This window comes from Cnephaeus nilssonii (assembly GCF_951640355.1).
Source record: "Cnephaeus nilssonii genome assembly, chromosome: 12".
Lineage (NCBI taxonomy): Eukaryota > Metazoa > Chordata > Mammalia > Chiroptera > Vespertilionidae > Cnephaeus > Cnephaeus nilssonii.
Genome location: NC_137083.1, coordinates 56,539,607 through 56,558,419, shown reverse-complemented (window position 1 = coordinate 56,558,419; position 18,813 = coordinate 56,539,607). Strand labels below are relative to the sequence as shown.

General features: G+C 39.5%; 1 protein-coding gene across 1 annotated transcript in view; it reads right to left on the bottom strand.

Moving 5' to 3' along the window:
• MTPN (myotrophin) overlaps positions 1-18,233 on the bottom strand; it is a 59,957-nt gene extending 41,724 nt beyond the window's left edge. The window contains exon 1 of the mRNA XM_079786633.1: positions 17,904-18,233. Coding sequence (XP_079642759.1) covers positions 17,904-17,975 — 72 coding nt within the window. The 5' untranslated portion in view covers positions 17,976-18,233. The remainder of the gene's footprint in view (positions 1-17,903) is intronic.
• Positions 18,234-18,813: the final 580 nt, after the last annotated feature.

Here is an 18,813-nt window from a genome sequence, read left to right as displayed (position 1 = left end):
TCACCCCTCTGTAAAGGTGCAGAACAAGTGAGGCCCTTAAATAAAAATCAGCTGCTTCATGAGTATGGCATCCCTTCCTATTTTAAAGGAAGCTGAGTTCCATGTGTACTATGCTATGATATCTGAGGCACAGGACAAGGGAGGCCCTAAGTGTACCATGCTTTGATATTTGAGTCATTCTTTATTGTTCAAGGTAATTTATTTCTGTACGCCTGTTTTGTAATTATTAAATTACTAGAATAATACATCTTGCTATAAAATATTACTAGAAGATCAAATGATCAGCTGACATTTATTGTTATTTTCTATAAATGAACACAATCTCTGGTATGCTAAAGTGACAGGTATTACAGAAATATTCAGATAGAGAGACCTACAGGCTTGATTACAAGTGAGGCTTACTATCACAACCCAAATTTATTGCTTGAAAAAAAGCAGGGAGCCAACTAGAAACTGAACCAAATATAAGCCCTTGAAGGGCAAATGTAAATTGGATAAGCTTTGCTATTACAAGAGCAAGAAGAAAAAATTAAGATGCAAGAATGAAAACCACATTGCATTCACTCTAAGTAGCTGTTAAAGAAAAAGAATGGTATACTATGAAAATACTTAATACAGATTGTAAAGACATTTGTTCAAAGAGGATTTCCTAGAGTAGGTGATATTTCAGTTAATTTTTTTAAATGTGAAGAGGTTAGCTAGATAAGAAAAAGGTGTAGGGGTCCCAAATTGCAGAGGGTGCAGGCAGAGCTGGGGGAACCCCCGCTCTGTGCACGATTTTCGTCCACCGGGCCTCTAGTTAGTAAATAATACAATAAAGTGTTTCACCTATTCAACTATAAACCTACTTTTGTCCCACCCCATATTTTAAGATTGTTTTTCTGTTGAATAACAGCTTGAATTATTATTATTTTTTAATATTTATTTATTTTTAATATATTTTATTGATTTTTTTACAGAGAGGAAGGAAGAGGGATAGAGAGTTAGAAACATCGATGAGAAACATCAATCAGCTGCCTCCTGCACACCTCCTACTGGGGATGTGCCCGCAACCAAGGTACATGCTCTTGACCGGAATCGAACCTGGGACCTTTCAGTCCGCAGGCTGATGCTCTACCCACTGAGCAAAACCGGTCAGGGCTTGAATTATTTTTTTACATCTTTTATTCCTAACAGAACTGCTTGTTTTCCAGTATTATCATAGAAAGTAATCTAAAGGTAAGTCAATTTCACTCCTTGAAACTGTTATTTTGCCCAAAAGTTTACAAGTTAAAAAAAAATTGTATTTAATCATTTTAGCTAGCATATGTCTTGCTCCTCATCTGTGTTTTAATATTTAAATAGAAGTATTTCTATCAGTTCAAACTTGTTATTCTTGACCTGGCCAGTGTGGCTCAGTTGGTTGAGCACTGTCCCGTGCACCAAAAGGTTGCAGTTTCGATTCCTGGTCAAGGTGCTGTGATGTTTCTCTCTCACACTGATGTTTTTGATCTTTCCCCCTCTCCTCTCCCTTCCTCTTTCTAAAACATAAAAATCAATAAAAACATTTCTTAAATAAACTTACATGTTCTTCCCTATCTTTTGCTAATTCAGTCTCTGCTTTATCTACTATAATACTTAATCTTCAATTTTTATTTTTAATATATTTTATTATTTTTACAGAGAAGAAGGGAGAGGGACAGAGAGTTAGAAACATCGATGAGAGAGAAACATCGATCAGCTGCCTCCTGCACACCTCCTACTGGGGATGTGCCCACAACCAAGGTACATGCCCTTGACCGGAATCGAACCTGGGACCCTTCAGTCGCAGGCCGACGCTCTATCCACTGAGCCAAACCGGTTAAAGCTAATCTTCAATTTTTTTAAATCTCGGTATTTCATTTGTGGTTCTGAAACATTTCAATGCAAATGATTGAATATAGAATGTAACACAGTTCTGGAATGAGTCAGATCAAATCCTTTCTTTCCACTTCTTAGCTGTAGGATCTCAGGCAAGTTACTTAATTTCTATTTCCCTAACTATAAAATAGAGAGAAAACCTACCTGGGTAGTTGTGAGAATTAAGTTATATGCATATCTATATGTATATTAATTTATATGTAGGGCCGTATCTGGCATAGAGTAAATACTAAAAGAGCACTCAATGAGAAAGCACTCAATTTTCATTATCTTTCATTTGGAATTTGATTTGGTGTTGCTCTCCTCTCTATTAAAATTTCTGCCCAGATGGTGTGGCTAAGTGGTTGAGCATTGACTTACGAACCTGGAGATCATGGTTGGATTCCGGTTAGGGCACAAGCCTGGGTTGTGGGCTTGATCCCCCACTAGGGGGCGTGCAGGAGGCAGCCAATTAATACTTCTCTCTCTCATCATTGATGTTTATCTCTCCATCTCCCTTCCTCTCTGAAATCAATAAAAATATATTAAAAATAAATAAATAAATAAATAAATATAAAATTTTCATCTGAATTTGATTTGGTGTTGATTCTCCTCTACACTGCAACCAAATGTGACTTTTTCTTGGCTTTTACAAATAGTCTATTCTTTTTTTTTAAATTAAATTCTTTATTGTTTAAATTACATGTCTCCTTTTTCCCCCATTGACCTCTCCCTGGCTGCTCCCACCCCCCAGCACATGCCCTCACCCTGCTACTGTCTGTGTCCATGGGTTATACTTATATGTATGCATACAAGTCCTTTGGTTGATCTTACACCTCCCCTGCCTTCCCTCTGAGGTTTGACAGTCTGTTCGATGCTTCTATGTCTCTGGATCTATTTTTGTTCATCAGTTTATTTGTTCATTTAGTCTATTCTTTTAGTTGTATGTTTTCTTGACACAGCTGTATAGTTGCTTCTAAGTTTTATTCATGTTATCCATTAAATAGGGAAATGATTTATTCAGAACCCATACAACTATCTTGTTTGCTCTATACACCCTTTAACTGAACCTACCTAAGAAAACTTATTCTCAGAAGAATTATTCATTATTGTATTTCCATGGCTACTGAATACAGTGGAAGGCACTGTAGGTGCTCAAATGATATTAGGTGAATGTATTATTAATGAACCAGTGAAAACTGTGCTAACTGCCTCCTCTTTCACTTCTGGAGTTGAAAATCAAGCTGAGTTTCAGGACTAACACTAGGGCTGGGGAAAGAAAAATTCTGGAACAATTCCTAACTTCAAAATAATCTAGGCCTCTTCCCTAAGTTTCAAATTTACTGTAAAAATTTTATGCTTTTTTTTTTTTTTTTAAGAGATCTTCATTCAACCTCTCTCTTTCTCTTCCCTATCCCCACATGGCTTTCTATGACAGTTCAGTATCTTAGAACCATAAAGGTTTCTGAATCAGACTTTTGGAAATGCTGATCCCCAAAATAAGTTTTGTATTTGCTCATACAATTTAAATTATTTTTTATCTGAAGAACTCAAGGGGAAAAGAAATTAGATAACCCAGTTTTTGCAACTTCAATGTTATGCAGAAGTGAGCAAACAAGGACCCACTGGCCAAATCCAGCCTACTGTCTGTTTTTGTAAATCAAGTGTTACTGAACACAGACATGCTCATTTGTTTACACAGCATCTATGGCTGCTTTTGCACAACAGCAGACATGGCTCACAAAGCCATATAGCCTCTATCACAACTATTCACCTCTTTGAGGAAAGGATCTACATTAAAAAAAAACACAAAAAACCACAGATGACAAAATATTTACAGTTAGAATGTAACGTGTTGGGCACTGCTTTGTGAATTTTACATCTACTATCTCTTTTAAAAATTAGATAAGACGTGAATGGACACTGGTACAATCCCCATTTGCAGAAGAGAAAGCTGAGGTTTGATGAAATAAATAACTTGGCTAAGGCTAATAAGTGGTAGGGTTGGGAGTCAATCCCAGGCCTAGTGGAATCTGAAGTGAAAGTATAATTACTATTCTATAGAAGGCTTTAAAACAGTGTTATCGACCTTTCTAATGCCGCGACCTTTTAATACAGTTCCTCATGTTGTGGTGACCCCAACCATAAAATTATTTTCGTTGCTACTTCATAACTGTAATTTCGCTACTGTTAATGAATCGTAATGCAAATATCTGTGTTTTCTGATGGTCTTAGGCGAACCGCTGCTGTAGAGCCTAAGACCATTGGAAAACACAGATAAAACCGCTCTACAGCAGCGGTTCTCAACCTATGGGTCGCAACCCACAGGTTGAGAACCGCTAGCAGGGTCACCTAAGACCATCGGAAAACACAGATATTTGCATTACGATTCATTAACAGTAGCAAAATTACAGTTATGAAGTAGCAACGAAAATAATTTTATGGTTGGGGGTCACCACAACATGAGGAACTGTTTTAAGGGTCAGGGCATTAGAAAGGTTGAGAACCACTGCTTTAAGAAAAACAAACAATAAAGGTATTTTTTAAGTTTGCAGCTAGAACGCTTTCAGTTGGATTGGGTTGATGATCACATGGTTAATCCTCACCACTCGGTGAGGATATTTTCCCATTGGTTTTTAGAGAGAGTGGAAGGGAGGGGGAGAGACACAGATAGAGAAACATTGATGTGAGAGAGACACATCGATTGGTTGCCTCCTGCATTGCACCCTGATCATGGGACTAAGGCTGTGATCGAACCTGCAACCAAGGACCAAGGTACGTGCCCTTGACTGGAATTGAACCCACGACCCTTCAGTCCTAGGGCCGACGCTCTATCCACTGAGCCAAACTGGCTAGGGCTCAACATTCTTTGATACCGTTATAAGTAATGTGGCATTGAGTAGCGTTTTTTAATATTTATCCATTAATAACAATAAAAAGCACTGATAATTCTTATTCTTCACAAAGGAACAAGCATAAAAACTATCTTTACTTTTACTGAGACTATATGGTTTTAAAAATTATTAATTGAAATTCTAAAATGAGCTTTCAGCTTTCAGCTTGGAGACGGCTTAGGTGCAACTTTCTTTAGTCATGAATCCCAGGTTCATCCGACACCAGCCACTTCCACCATGCCACAGAAGTTGAACCCCAAGAGATCCAAGTCATATACCTGAGGTGCACTGGTGGGGAAGTCAGTGCCATGTCTGTCCTGGACCTAGGGAGCCCCTGGGTCTGTCTCCAAAAGAGGTTGGCGATGACATTGCCAATGCAACCAGTGATTGTAAGGGTCTGATTATTACAGTGAAACTAATCATTCAGAACAGGCAGGTCCAGATTGAGGTAGTACCTTCTGTCTCTGCCCTGACCACCAAAGAACTGCCAAGAGACATAAAAAAAGCAAAAGAATCCCAACATTAAGCACAGTGAAAATATAACTTTTGATGAGATGGTCAACATTGCTCCATAGATACAGCACTGATCTTTAGCTAGAGAACTTTCTGCAATCATTAAAGAGATCCTGAGGATTGCTCCTCGGTGGACTGCAATGTTGATGGCCACCACCCTCACTCTTCATCATATCAGAGATGACATCAACAGTGGTGCAGTGGAATGCCCAGCTAGTTAGGAACTACAAAGGAAAACATTTCAATTAAAGACCATGTGACAACTGAAAAAGAAGAAGAAAAAAAAAAAAGAATTCTAAAATGTTGGCCATGAGAAATTACAACTGAAAACTGGTGTTAATATTTATACAACTGTTGTTAAAACCGTATTCCACAACTATTGTAACAATGTGGAAAAGTTGGATAAAGTTCAATGACACATCATTTATACTAACAACATTTGTTACAAAAAGGTATATGGTAAAACAACATTGAAATCAACAAAAGGGGTTAATTCCTAGAAATACCATTGAACCTAAATTTAACTAAACTATATGGCAGATAAGAGACAATGTGATGGAATACAAAACTAATTTATATCTTCAAAAAGCTCACAGGGGAGATAGGTAAAAATTAATATGGGCCCTGGGCATGTTTGGCTCAATGGATAGAGCATCGGCCTGTGGACTGAAGGGTCCCAAGGTTTGATTCTAGTCAAGGGCACATGCCTGGGTTGCGGGCTCAATCCCCAGTGTGGGGAGTGCAGGAGGCAGCTGATCAATAATTCTCTCCCATTGATGTTTCTATCTCTCTCTCCCTCTCCCTTCCTCTCTAAAATCAGTAAAAATATTTTAAAAAAAATTAATATGGGGTTAAGTACAAGAATAGTAAGCAATTCATATTGATGAACAGAAATGTAATACAACCCTCCAGATGTTAAAAGTAGCTCTCTAAATTGCTGGGAAGGTTGAAGAACTAGGCTCAGTAAATGAGTAAGACCAAGGAGGTTTAAAAGAAAGAAAATCAAAATCTGTCCCAAGAATGACGTGGGCACTGAAGCGATGCCACAATGGGCACCCCACTACTTCTGTTTTTGGAAATGATGTTTTATTGCAGCCACTACACCCTTTGCTGTGCTTGAGTTTTTGTATTTAGCTCCAGATAAAAGCACCCAATTAGCCATGTTTGGGTTAGAGGCCCATTTCCTAAGTGTAGGCAGGAGAAAGCCATTAATTTGCCCTTTTTGGCTTTGCTATGGTAGGAGCCAGGCCTTGCACTTCACCGAGATTCATGAAATGTATGTACCAGTTCCCTATGTACCAGAGAACTTCTCAAACACAGGGAGGGATTTCAAATGCTGGGAAACCCCCCACCTCCCAAAAGACAGATGTCCCACCACAAACACTATCTTAAGCCAAGATCTGTTGGAATATTATGGGGGGAGAGTCTCTGAGTTCTCAGAGACTATTGAAAGGCACTGTTCACATATTTAAATGGAAACAAATGATCCACATCTGTACATGCACTTAAAAACAAACAAACAAAAAAAACAAAGCCATTAAGAACAAAAGACATATGCCTTGGCTGGTATGGCTCAACTGACTGGGCATCACCCTGTGCACTGAAAGGTTGCTGGTTCGATTCCTGGTCAGGGCATATGCTCCTAGGGGCTGTGCAGGAGGCAGCTGATCAATGTTTCTTTCTCACATCAATATTTTTTTCTCTCTCTCCCTCTCCTTTGCTCTCTCAAAATCAATTACAAATCATAAAACACACACACACACAAAAACCATATTCCACAGATTTGAGTTTCTTAAGCCACTGTTTTTCAAATTCAAGTCTAGTGACTTGCTAGGAAAGTCAGGAGCCCATAGTTCTCAAGTTTAAGTAACTCTACACTAGAGCATAGAAACAATAGGAAAGCTTTACATTAGATACCACACTGGCATAAATGAGGGATTAACTGCACAGTCAGGATATGCTATGCAGAACAAAATCTTTAAAAATAAGGAGAATTTTACCAAGCAGATAGGAGTGGGGCAAACAAAAAGAATATTCCAATAGAAGCAACAGCTAGTATAAGTATTTCATTAGAAAACACCATATTGTAGTGTGAAAAGCATCTGTTCAGGTTCATGAAAACGGAATTAACCTTTTGCACTCGGATGTCCAGTGTGACTCGACACGGTTAGCATTAGAATAAAGGAATCGAGAAAAAAGCAAGCGAGTGCAAAGGGTTAAAGTCCTAGTCCCAATTAGCAGTAATGATCCTGGTCAAGCCATTAACACTTAATTTTTCCTTATTTACAATATAAGGCAGTTGAATTAGATGATCTTTTAAGCAGTTCTGCTTCTAAACAAATTTATGATTTACTATATATCAGTAATTGGCTAATATTAGCATTCACCACATGAGGAAAAATGGTACACAGTTTATTATTATTACCTTCATTTTTCCCAACTGAAGAAACTCAAGTTCTGAGCAGTTAACTAGCTCACCTCAAAGTGATACACTTAAAGAGCCAAAGCTGGAGGATTTAATTCCAAAGCTAATATATTTAAGCTCTACACTATGGTTTCACCAATAATGCACTTTTAAGTTCTTAAAGGACAGTGTTATAGCTTCAATTATACTATGGGTAAAGGTTATTATCTATAACCCCCTTTTTTGGCTAAATTTTCAAGTAACCAAGAGTTTTGACCTAAGTATTAAAATGTTCATTATTTTATACTAGAGGCCTGGTGCACGAAAATTCGTGCACTTGGGGTTGGGGGGGTTCCTCAGCCCGCCCTGCACCCTCTCACTGTCTGGGAGCCCTCAGGGGATGTCCTACTGATGGCTTAGGCCCGAGACGGGGTGGGCAATCAGGAGACGGTGCCACCCCCATCACCCCGCTGCCATTGCAGGCCTCCCTCTGCAGGAGGCAACCAGGCCAATCAGGGGAAGGCGCCGCCCCCATCACCCCTCCGCTGCCATTGCTGTCCCCTCCCTCTGCCCGCTGGCATGTGCCTTGGCTGGCTTGATGCCACCTGCTCGCTGGCCCCGCCCCTTGCCGACTGATCGTTCTGCTGTTCGGTCGATTTGCATATTACACTTTTATTATATAGGATAATCAAATAGAAATCTTTCCACACATGTATCTAGCTTTTTAAATGACAGAAAAGTTGAGCAAACATAAACTTTTCATGAAGCTTGAGGTTGCATTTATACGTATTAATTATTGTATGGGCTCCTGGAACTTTAAGGTAACATGACTTTTTGCCCCTTCATTTTCTTATGTTTTGATTTCTTCTCTCATGATTTCAGGAATCACAGTTCCTCTCTACCTCTGTAATGTTTTGTGGACTTAAAAAAACAAGTCAAGTTTCTTAGCTAATCATAACTATTTATATATAGTTGACCCTTGAACAACACAGGTTTAAACTGAGCAAGTTCACTCTTACACAAATTTTTAAAATAAATGTATAATCAGCCCTCCATCTCCCTGAATTTTGCACCTGCGGATTCAACCAACTGTGGATTGAAAACATTGTTTTTGATTTGAGGTTGGGAATCCACAGATGCGGAGGGCCGACTATATGCACGGTTTTACATGATTTTATATAATGGATTTGATCATCTGAAGATTTTGGTATCTGTGAGGGGTCCTGGAACCAATCCCTATAGACACTAAGAGACAACTATAGTTAAGTTTTGGGAGAATAAAAAGTTATACATGAATTTTCCACTGTGTGGGCGTTGACGCCCCTAAACTTCACGTTGTTCAAGGACCAACTACAGTAAAAACACAGTTGCAAAAAATTTACTTTTGGCAGTATTTCTCATTACGAGGTGGCCTTTGATGTAATACCATAAAATAACTTTTAATTATCTAAACATTTTTAATATCTGACCATTTCTCTGTTTCAAATACTTTTATATGAAATATTTTCCCACACTGCACCATATCTTCCTATCCTAAGATACTTCATAAAGAATTACAAGCTAACACATTATGTTCTTCAGATCACATGATGCTAGCATTCAAGAAAAAAAGTTTTATGCTTATGAAGATATATGGGTTAAATGTGAGGTAGGTCCACACAATCCTCATACTTTTTCTGAGACAAGAGAAAAAAGGGCAAAAATTTAGAGGACCCACCTGCAAAAATTCTAGAGAGAATATAAGAGGAATAACAGCTCTATCCCATACTAAAACATATAAAGTTATAATCATTAAAACAGCTTAATATGGATATAAAACAAGTAAGAAATCCAAACGCATAACAGAATTCTATTCATGATAAAGATAACAGTTCAGATTAGCAGGAATTATACAATAAATGGTGTGAAAACTGTTAAAAATACACAAATTATATTACTATTTCATGCCTTACTTAAAAATAAATAACAGAAGTATCAAATGTCTAAAATGCAAAAAATAATAAAAAAACACCAAAAGTTCTATAAGACCAAATTTTTTTTGTAATCTTATAGAGAAAAAATTTTATGTAAATAGGACACAAAAATTCAGGTCACAAAAGGGGAAAACATGATATATTTAACCACATTAAAGGTAGAGTCTGTTGTAGAACAACTACTATGACAAAACATATGAAGTCAAGACACAAATCGAAAAATATTTGCTAAGTATGATAAAAAAACGATTTCCCTTAATTTGTAAATAATCCATTCAAATCAATAAAAAGCAACAACTAATTTCCTAATAGAAAAATAAAGAAGAAATTGGGTGAAAGACTACAAATGCTTATAAAGTTTTAATAAGATACCAATTTCCTTATTAAAGAAATGCAAATTGAAGTAACACATCATTTTCCACCTATTCAAATGGCAAAAACTAAAGAATGTGATGATGCCCAGTGCTGTCAATGTTTGAGGGAATGCTCAGTCTCATGCACTGCTGTGTGTCCAAGTTGATAAAACTCATCAGGAGGGTAATACAGATACGGTAGTCTCAAAGTTGTCAAAGGTAGTAACTATAATACCATTTAATTACAAAAATAAGCTAGAAATAAAATGTTTATCATAGAGCACTAGTTAAATAAATTATCCATAAAATGGAATGCTATGTACCATTAAAAAGGAGGGGGCAGCCTGGCTGGTGTGGCTCAGTGGTTGAGGGTCAACCCATGAACTAGGAGGTCACAGTTCCATTCCTGGTCAGGACACATGCCTGGGTTTTAAGCTCATTCCCCAGAGGGGGATGGAAGGGGAAGTGCAAGAGGCAACCAATCAATGATACTCTCTTATCATTGACCAGAGGCACCAGTGGGGTCCCTTGGCCTGGCCTGTGGGGATCAGGCCGAAACTGGCTCTTTGACATCCCCTGAGGGGTCCCAGATTATGAGAGGATGGTTCTCGAGTGACACACCCCAGAATCGGACTCCCTCCTCTCTGGTTCTGGGTGCATCACCCGAAACCACAGCTGCAAGTCAACGCAGCTTGGCAGCTCCTAAGCGTCTTCCCCTTGGGGGTCAGTGTGTGTCATAGCTACAGGTTGGCTGGTCGAAAGGTTGGCCGGTTGCTTAGGCTTTTCTATATATAGATGTTTTGTATCTCTCTCTTTCTCTCTGAAATCAATAAAAATATATTTTATAAATAATAGACAGGAGGTGGCAGATAAATAAATTTCAATGTGTAACCTAAGATGTAGTATTAAGGCATTTAAAAAAGCAAAGTGCAAAAATATGCACAGAATTTTTTTAAATAGAGAAAAGAATAAGTGAATTTTCTATCTTTTCCTGAAATTAATTTTGCGAACCTGTTAAGAACGGCTCGCTTTGTTCACAGGGACTGGGCAATAGAATCATAGGTGTTGCATTTTCTAATCTGTATCTAAATTAATTTAATTTCATCTTTTAAAATTACTAGGAATTAACTAAATCATGGGCCAATTTTTATCTTCTTTTACATGTCTTAAAAATACCTTTAAGTTTTATATTTTAAAGAAAGATACCACCTGGGTAAGAATGGGCAATGGGACACTAGTTTCACTTTACTCTATTCAATTCAGCTTTATCTTTTAAATAATAAGCATATATTATATTTATAATATAAATCAGCTTTATTACACCTTTAACTGTCTGTACTAGTGTAAGGATAATGTTTAAAAATCTCAAAGGAAAAAAAATAAAATCTCAAAGAAAAACACTATAAACAGCCTATGACATCTGAGTGAACATTTGCCTTCCAATATAAAAAAAAAAGCCTTTATTTTATATTCAAGGGAAAACGGGAAATTTCATAAAACTAATTATTTGCAAAATAGATTGAATCAGGACTCCTTTTAAATTGCCTATTTTATTAGGAAATGAAAAGTGATCCCAATAAGTCTTGCAATTTCTAAAGATTAGAGTTGACACTTTACTCAGGTTCAAAAGATCCTATCCTTGCAAAGGGTACACACTTGTTGCTTTTCAAACCTATCAGAGTGTCAAAGGCGGATGTAATTAGAATGGGGGCTGAAGAGGGAAAGGAAACCACAGAGAGGGAAGTTAGAGACCTGATGTATAGTATTTCACAGCAAGTGAAATAGAAGCACATTATAAACAAGAGTACACATATCAGACCTAGTGGAGATTATCTGGAATTACTTATCAATACAACTCATAAGCATTCACCTGTAAGTGAACTAGAGCCTCAAAATCTTCCACAAAGCTCACCTCTAAGTAGTCTCAATGGATAATTACCATCCTAACACATGTACTCAATTATACAGCAATACCTGAGTTATCTAGCACTATTGAGAAGTCAGAGAGACTGAGTTAAAATCTCTGCTTCACTACTCAAGAGCTTTATGACCTCAGGCAAGTTATTTAATCTTTGTCTCAGTCTCTTCATCTCTAAAATTTCTAAAATGGGATCATGCTTATGGGTTGATGTGATAGATGACATTATACCTGTGCATAGTATCACAGTGCTCAAATAGACAAAATTTTAAGACGATACTTTTTTCAAAGAGTGCTATTTATTTAATTTAAAGCATTCTGAACAGGTCACAATACTGTTCTTGTTTCTTCCTAAGACAAATAGACACAATTTGACTTTTTCTGTACTGTATAGAATCACAATTACAAACTATAACAATAAATTATGAATGACTATAAATACAAAAGTTTCCATAAGCTATCAAATAGTCTCTTTATAGACACATCGTGAGCAAAGAAAGCCTCTGATGAGATTTAAAGTTTACAGAGCTGTTGTTTCTATGCTAATTATTTTCAAACTAGAGGCCTGGTGCACGAAATTCATGCAGTGGGTGGGTGGGGGGTCCCCTCAGCCCAGCCTGCACCCTCTCCAATCGAAGACCCCTCGGGAGATGTCCAACTGCCGGTTTAGGCCCCCATCCCTGAGGGGCCTAAACCGGCAGTCGGACATCCCTCTCGCAATCCGGGACCACTGGCTCCTAACTGCTTGCCTGCCTGCCTGCCTGCCTGCCTGATCGTCCCTAACCGCCTCTGCCAGCCTAATCACAGCCTAACCGCTCCCCTGCCGGCCTGATGGCCCCCAACTGCCCTCCCCTGCCGACCTGATCGCCCCTAACCACCTCTGCCTCCTCAGCCCCCACCACCGTGGCTTTGTCCAGAAGGAAGTCGGACGTCTGGAAGATGGCCAGTTGACCTGGTCTAATTAACATATTACCCTTTTATTAGTATAGTTACATTAAAAAGTGTTTAATTATGGCCATTTTTCTACTTTTCATTCATAGTCAGAGATAACTTGTGCCTGCCTCTTGTAAGCTCTTTTCATTTTTTTAATGTGCTGATTCTAACCTTCTGTGAGCTAAGAAACCAGATAATCATTTCAAGGTAGACTGATATGGTGAAAAATATATGGGCTGTAAATTCGGACAGCTCAGGTTTAAATCCCAGTTGTGCTACTTACTTAGTGACCTTGTTAAGTTACTTAATTTCTCTAAATTCAATCCTTAAATCTCCTCATCCTTAAAATGGGAATACTATTACCTATATTGAAATGCTGTGGTAATAAGCAAATAAAAACTTAGGTAAAAATCTTGCAGAGTACTTTATAGTACCTGGCAACATAAGTCATCCTGTCAATGGTAATTATCATTATATAACTAATGAAGTATGTTGTAACTATAGCTAAGTGACGAATAAGAAGAATTTCTTACTTGGAACATATGCTTTTAATGTGTGAAATTCCTTGGCACTATACTGGGATACAGACAAGAAAAAGCATGTAACATCTACCCTCCAGAAGCTCGAGCCTAATTGAAAACAGACCTGCAGACAAAATCATAGTAATTTGATAAGTGAAACACTAAAAGCACAGCACACCATTAGAAGTCAAAATGTTTTCTGGAAGAGGTGATATTTAAGATAAGAGGATAAATAGAAGCTCACCAGGTTGGGGGTTAGGGATTGAGGTGAGCAGACTTGGTCAAGGAGGATGACTGCACATATACAGTACAAGAAACACCATGGCAGAGTCTGGAGCAGAGTTTAGAGAGGCAGGTACAGGCCAGATTGGAACAGCCAAGTATGCCAAACTTAGGAGGAGTTGGCCATTTAAAAAAAGAGGGGGTGGTCACAAAAGTATTTTAAGGGACTGAGGGAGATTGGCTGAAAAGATAACATGCCCAGATTTACATTGTAGAGAGATCACTCCAGCTAAAACATGTGAATTGACCAGGAAGGAGGGAAAAATTAGTCAAGGAAAATAGAGTCCAGGCAGGAAAGAGGCAACAACTAAAGTAAAATAGTAGCAATAAGGATGGGGAATAAGGAGTGAATGAGAGAGACTACGAAGGTAGTCTTGATACCACTCAGAAATTTGGGAAAATACCCCCAATTTCTAGTTTGGGCATAAATGGTTAGGTCATGATGCCATTAGTCAAAATGGAGCCCACAGAAATAATTTTTGAAAAGAAAATGAACCCTCAATTTAGAATTTATCGAACAGAAAGAACTATCCATTCTGGAGCTCAGGCAAGAGCTGAATTAATTCCAACGGGAAAAATTAACATAAGGGCAGAAATGGAAGATGAAGGAAAAAATGTCCCTCAGAGAAAGCATATAAATTGAAAATAGGGCTATGAATATCTATTATTGTTGGCTTTCACTCCTCTTCCAATTGGATAAACTAAATTTTGTGTTGGATGTTATTTATTACTTGCATACTACTTTAAAAGTATGATAGCTTTTCCACATAGTCTGCTGAATAAAGATGCTTAAATTTCCCAAGCATTGTGTCTAACTTCTTTACCATCAAAGTCCCTTGGACCAATAAGTTAACTAAATATGGTCGTTGGGTCAATCAAAAAGCCAAAATGTTTCAGGTATTGTTTTAATGTTACCGATGAACATTTAATAAGGAGTTTTCTTTATATGCTGTTTTTCTTTTTCCATTTAGAACTATACAATTTTCAATGGTTTGGGAATTCTGAACTGATTTTTCAGAGTGCAGGAACTCACCCAAACCAACAACTTATGCCTATCCATACTTTACATTTCTGTATAAAAGTCAGAAGCAGGTAGAAAAATACAATTATTGATTTAAAAAAATATTAGTTTAAAAAAGGGAGCCTATTAAAATATTTCACTTAATAATGAGAGATCTTCACAAGAGAACACAGGAGAGTATTTTAAAGGCTCTTAACCCCTTAGGAGGAAAACTAGACAAGTTCAACTTTTTTAAATATAATTCCTTTGCATAGAACTCAGATAAATGCACAATACATAAACTCAGAAAATGGTAACAAGTGTTCATTAATTGGTGGATAAAAAGAGTGAGTCAATGAATAAGCAGGGGAGATGGCTCTGAGCAGGAGAAACCATGTCCTAAGGCAGGGGTGGGGAACGTCCAACCCCAGGGCTGTATAAGGCCAAAGAAATCATTTGATCTGGCCCTGCCAAGGCATTAGGATAATGTGAGTTAATTAAATGTTTGACCAAATACAGCAGGCTAATTTTTAGGTTGATAATTTTGTATGGCTCATGAATGATGTTATAAATATCCATATGGCCCTTGGCAGAAAAAAGTTTCCCCACCCCTGTTCTAAAGACTTGAGAGTGAATAGGTACAGTAAGGGAGCTCAGTCAGTAAAAACTAAAGAGTTAGGTTTGGGTTGTTTGTTTTTTGTTATTTTTCACTAACAAAGCAAGAAATATTTTAAGAGATTCAAGTTACTCAGTAAAAACTAAGAAAGGATGCCCGGCTGGTATGGCTCAGTGGTTGAGCATCGACCCATGAACCAGATGAGGAAATCATGGTTTGCTTCAGGTCAGGGCACATGCCCGGGTTATGGTCTCAGTCCCCAGTAGGCGGTGTGCAGGAGGCAGCTGATCAATGATTCTCCCTCATCATTGATGTTTCTATCTTTCTCTCCCTCTCTCTGAAATCAATAAAACCATATGGGGAAAAACAAAACAAAAACTAAGAAAGGAAAAAGCTCAATGATCTGTTTATAGGATTACATTACAGTCCAACCTTTTTGGATAAAAAGTTCTTAATACTTCCTTTTACTTTTCTTTGAATGTCTCTTCTCCTTTCCGTGCACATCTTTTTTGTTAATGAGGGTAGGCAGTAACGTAGCATTAGGAAAAAGCCAAAATCAAACTGAACATAATGACCTAATTTAAAAAACTGAAAATAAACGAATCCCTTGTTACTGGCACATATTTTTTCATCACTGTGTTTGTGTGATTGACAACTCTGTACAATTTATCTGCCTGGACGTGGACCTTGGGAATGTCCTTCTAGAAATCTTGGTATCAGATGCTTTGCAACTACACTTGAGATCAGGGGTCCTCAAACTACGGCCCGCGGGCCACGTGCAGGTGTTTTTGCCGTTTTGTTTATTTTACTTCAAAATAAGATATGTGCAGTGTGCATAGGAATTTGTTCATAGTTTTTTTTTAAACTATAGTCCGGCCCTCCAATGGTCTGAGGGACAGTGAACTGGCCCCCTGTTTAAAAAGTTTGAGGACCCCTGCTTTAGATTATGAGAGAATGCAGGGAGCAGTTAAAGAGGCTACGTTTTGGAGTCAGCAGTTCTAGCTGCATCATTATTTTAATCTCTGTAACTTTGAATTTTTTTTTCCTAAGTACCCTGCATCTCAGTAATCTTATCTGTACAATGGAACTAATGAAAGGACTTACTTCACAAGGTTGACCAGGACGATTAACATAAAAACAAAGTGTCAAGAAGACACTACATAAATTGTGCTAGTTTTTGAAAGTGTAAGCTCAGTATTTATCAACTTTTCATATTTCAAGGTTCCACAATAACAACACAAACACAAAGCCCACTCACTTCCAGAGTACTGCGGTATCCGCCACTGGAAAGTGCACCACAGACTGGAGTGTTCTCCCCTTGAATTTTACACTGAAATATCCAGTAAGTCAGGCTTCAGACTGCCACTACCTGAGAAGGCGGTGAATAGTGTCCTAAAAATCCACTGCAAACAACAACTAAGCTGCATGCAAAAAGGCTGAATTGTAGTGGTGAAGAGAGTAAAAACTATCAGTAGTTTACCTTGCACAAGCCTACAAGTTTAAGACACTCTGCTTCTACTTACTTGCTTCCTAACAGATCTCTGAAGCAAAAACACAGCACCACATTAGTTAGTGGTCATACCCTCTGAAGAACTAAAATCTGGACTGGGTTCTCACACTTTTAGGTGAGCAAGACGCCCTCCACGGGTAAGTAATAAAATTATACTTTTAGTTTCAGAAGATTTCTTCTTAAATGATCATCCTATCAGAATCACGTGTGTAAGTTCTCTCATAATTAAAAGGCACGATTTTAGGGTCCAAAGACAGGCCAGCTTAGAATTTTACCAATCGACCACAATGTGGATTCTGTTTTGTGTTTTGAGTTTAGTTTTGAGATGAACTGTCTTCATCATGATTTTACCCTCAAACATACTGTGGTTAAAACTGCGTGACTATCACCCGTGTAAGCATTTCAGATGGCATCACGAAGAATAAAGTTAACAGGCTGGTTTGAAAACGGCTTAGATTATCTTCAACCCTGCTGAAAACCTTCCCACTTGAGGCAAATTAAGTATCTGCTGTAGAGGAAAAGGCCACACCCAAAGTTAAGACCCGATGGTGAAGTGATACCAAGTTTCTTAAGTTTAACCATTGCTATTTCTGGTACCCTCCCTCCCCCCCTTTTTTTTTTCACGGTCACTGAATACGTTAAATTCATTAACGGCCCACGGTTTAAAAAAAAAAAAAGTTCTTCTGATTCTAATCACTTAAGTCACTTCATTCAGTAAAGGGCAGGTTCAAGATGGAGACTGACTTCATTCAAAGAAAGATTTAAGTAACTCTGGCCGGGAAGAGGGCCAAACTCAAAGGGTCAGTGCTCCAAAGTGAGGCTCCACGCCGCTCAGCACGCCTCCCCTCCCCCAAGGGCCCGGAAAGCGCGGAGCGCCGGGCGCAGCCGCCGCCGTTACCTGGCACGGAGCGCGCCCCTGCGATGCCGGCCGACCCTTCTTCCAGTTACGGCGGCTCCCCGACGGCCTCTCCCCGGGGCCGCCTCTCCCCGGGGCCACCTCCACCCCGGCCGCCTTCCTCCCCCTCCCCGCCCCCGCCAGCCCCGCTCCCAGCGGCTCCCGCAGCCTCAGCTCCATCCCACCTCCGCCACTCGTCGCCCGCTCGCTCACCTTGGCCACGTAGTCCTTCACCTCATCCAAGTCCCCGTTTTTCAGGGCCCACATGAACTCCTTGTCGCACATCACTGCAGCGGGGCGGGCCGCCGGGCCGGGCAGGAGACGAGGAGGTGGTGGCAGGCGCGAACGGATGCTGCCGGGCGAGAGGGAGACGCGCCGCGCCGAGCGGAGAGAAGAGCAGGCGGGGGAGGCTGCCAGGAGGGCGAGGCAGTTGGCCCAGGCGACAGTTGGGGCGGGAGAAAGTTCTTTTGCAGCCACCGGGCCCAGCCGAGCAGGTTCCGCCTGGCCGAGAAGCAGCCGGAGCGCTTGCACTTCCGGTTCACTCCCAACTAGGGCCCTCCCACAACTTCCTCTTCCTTTTTCCCTCCTAGCGCTTTGGGACCCCGCCCCAGGGCCCCGGCGGAGCCACCTGTGTGCGCAGGCGCGGTGTCTAGGCCGGCAACCCGGAGCCGGGGGTGGGGGGAGGAGAGAGAGGGGGGAGGAGGGGTGGAAGAGAGGAGTGAAGGGAGGGGTGAAGGGAGGGGTGGGCGGGCCAGGAGGCCAGGCATCAGAGGACAGGAATACCAGCGTGAGAGTGAAGGGAGAGTTAAGAGTACTCTATTGCTGATGGGATCAGGACGTTCCTGCACACCATAAATGGGAAAAAGTAAAAACAACAGAAAAACTTGGAAGGCATCTTGCTCACCTGAAAGTCTCCAGTAGAAATGTTTAGTTCCCTCTTTCTTTTCTTTCTCTCCCTCTCTTCTGAGCTGTCAGCATCTCTTGGGCTCCTAAGACTGCTAGGGTATAGTAAAAAAAATAAATAAATAAAAATAAATTAAGGAAGAAGGAGAAAAAAAGAAAGAGATGAAATAAACTAATTCCTGTGCTCAAGGAACTCTTTAATACTTAATGTATTTAGCAT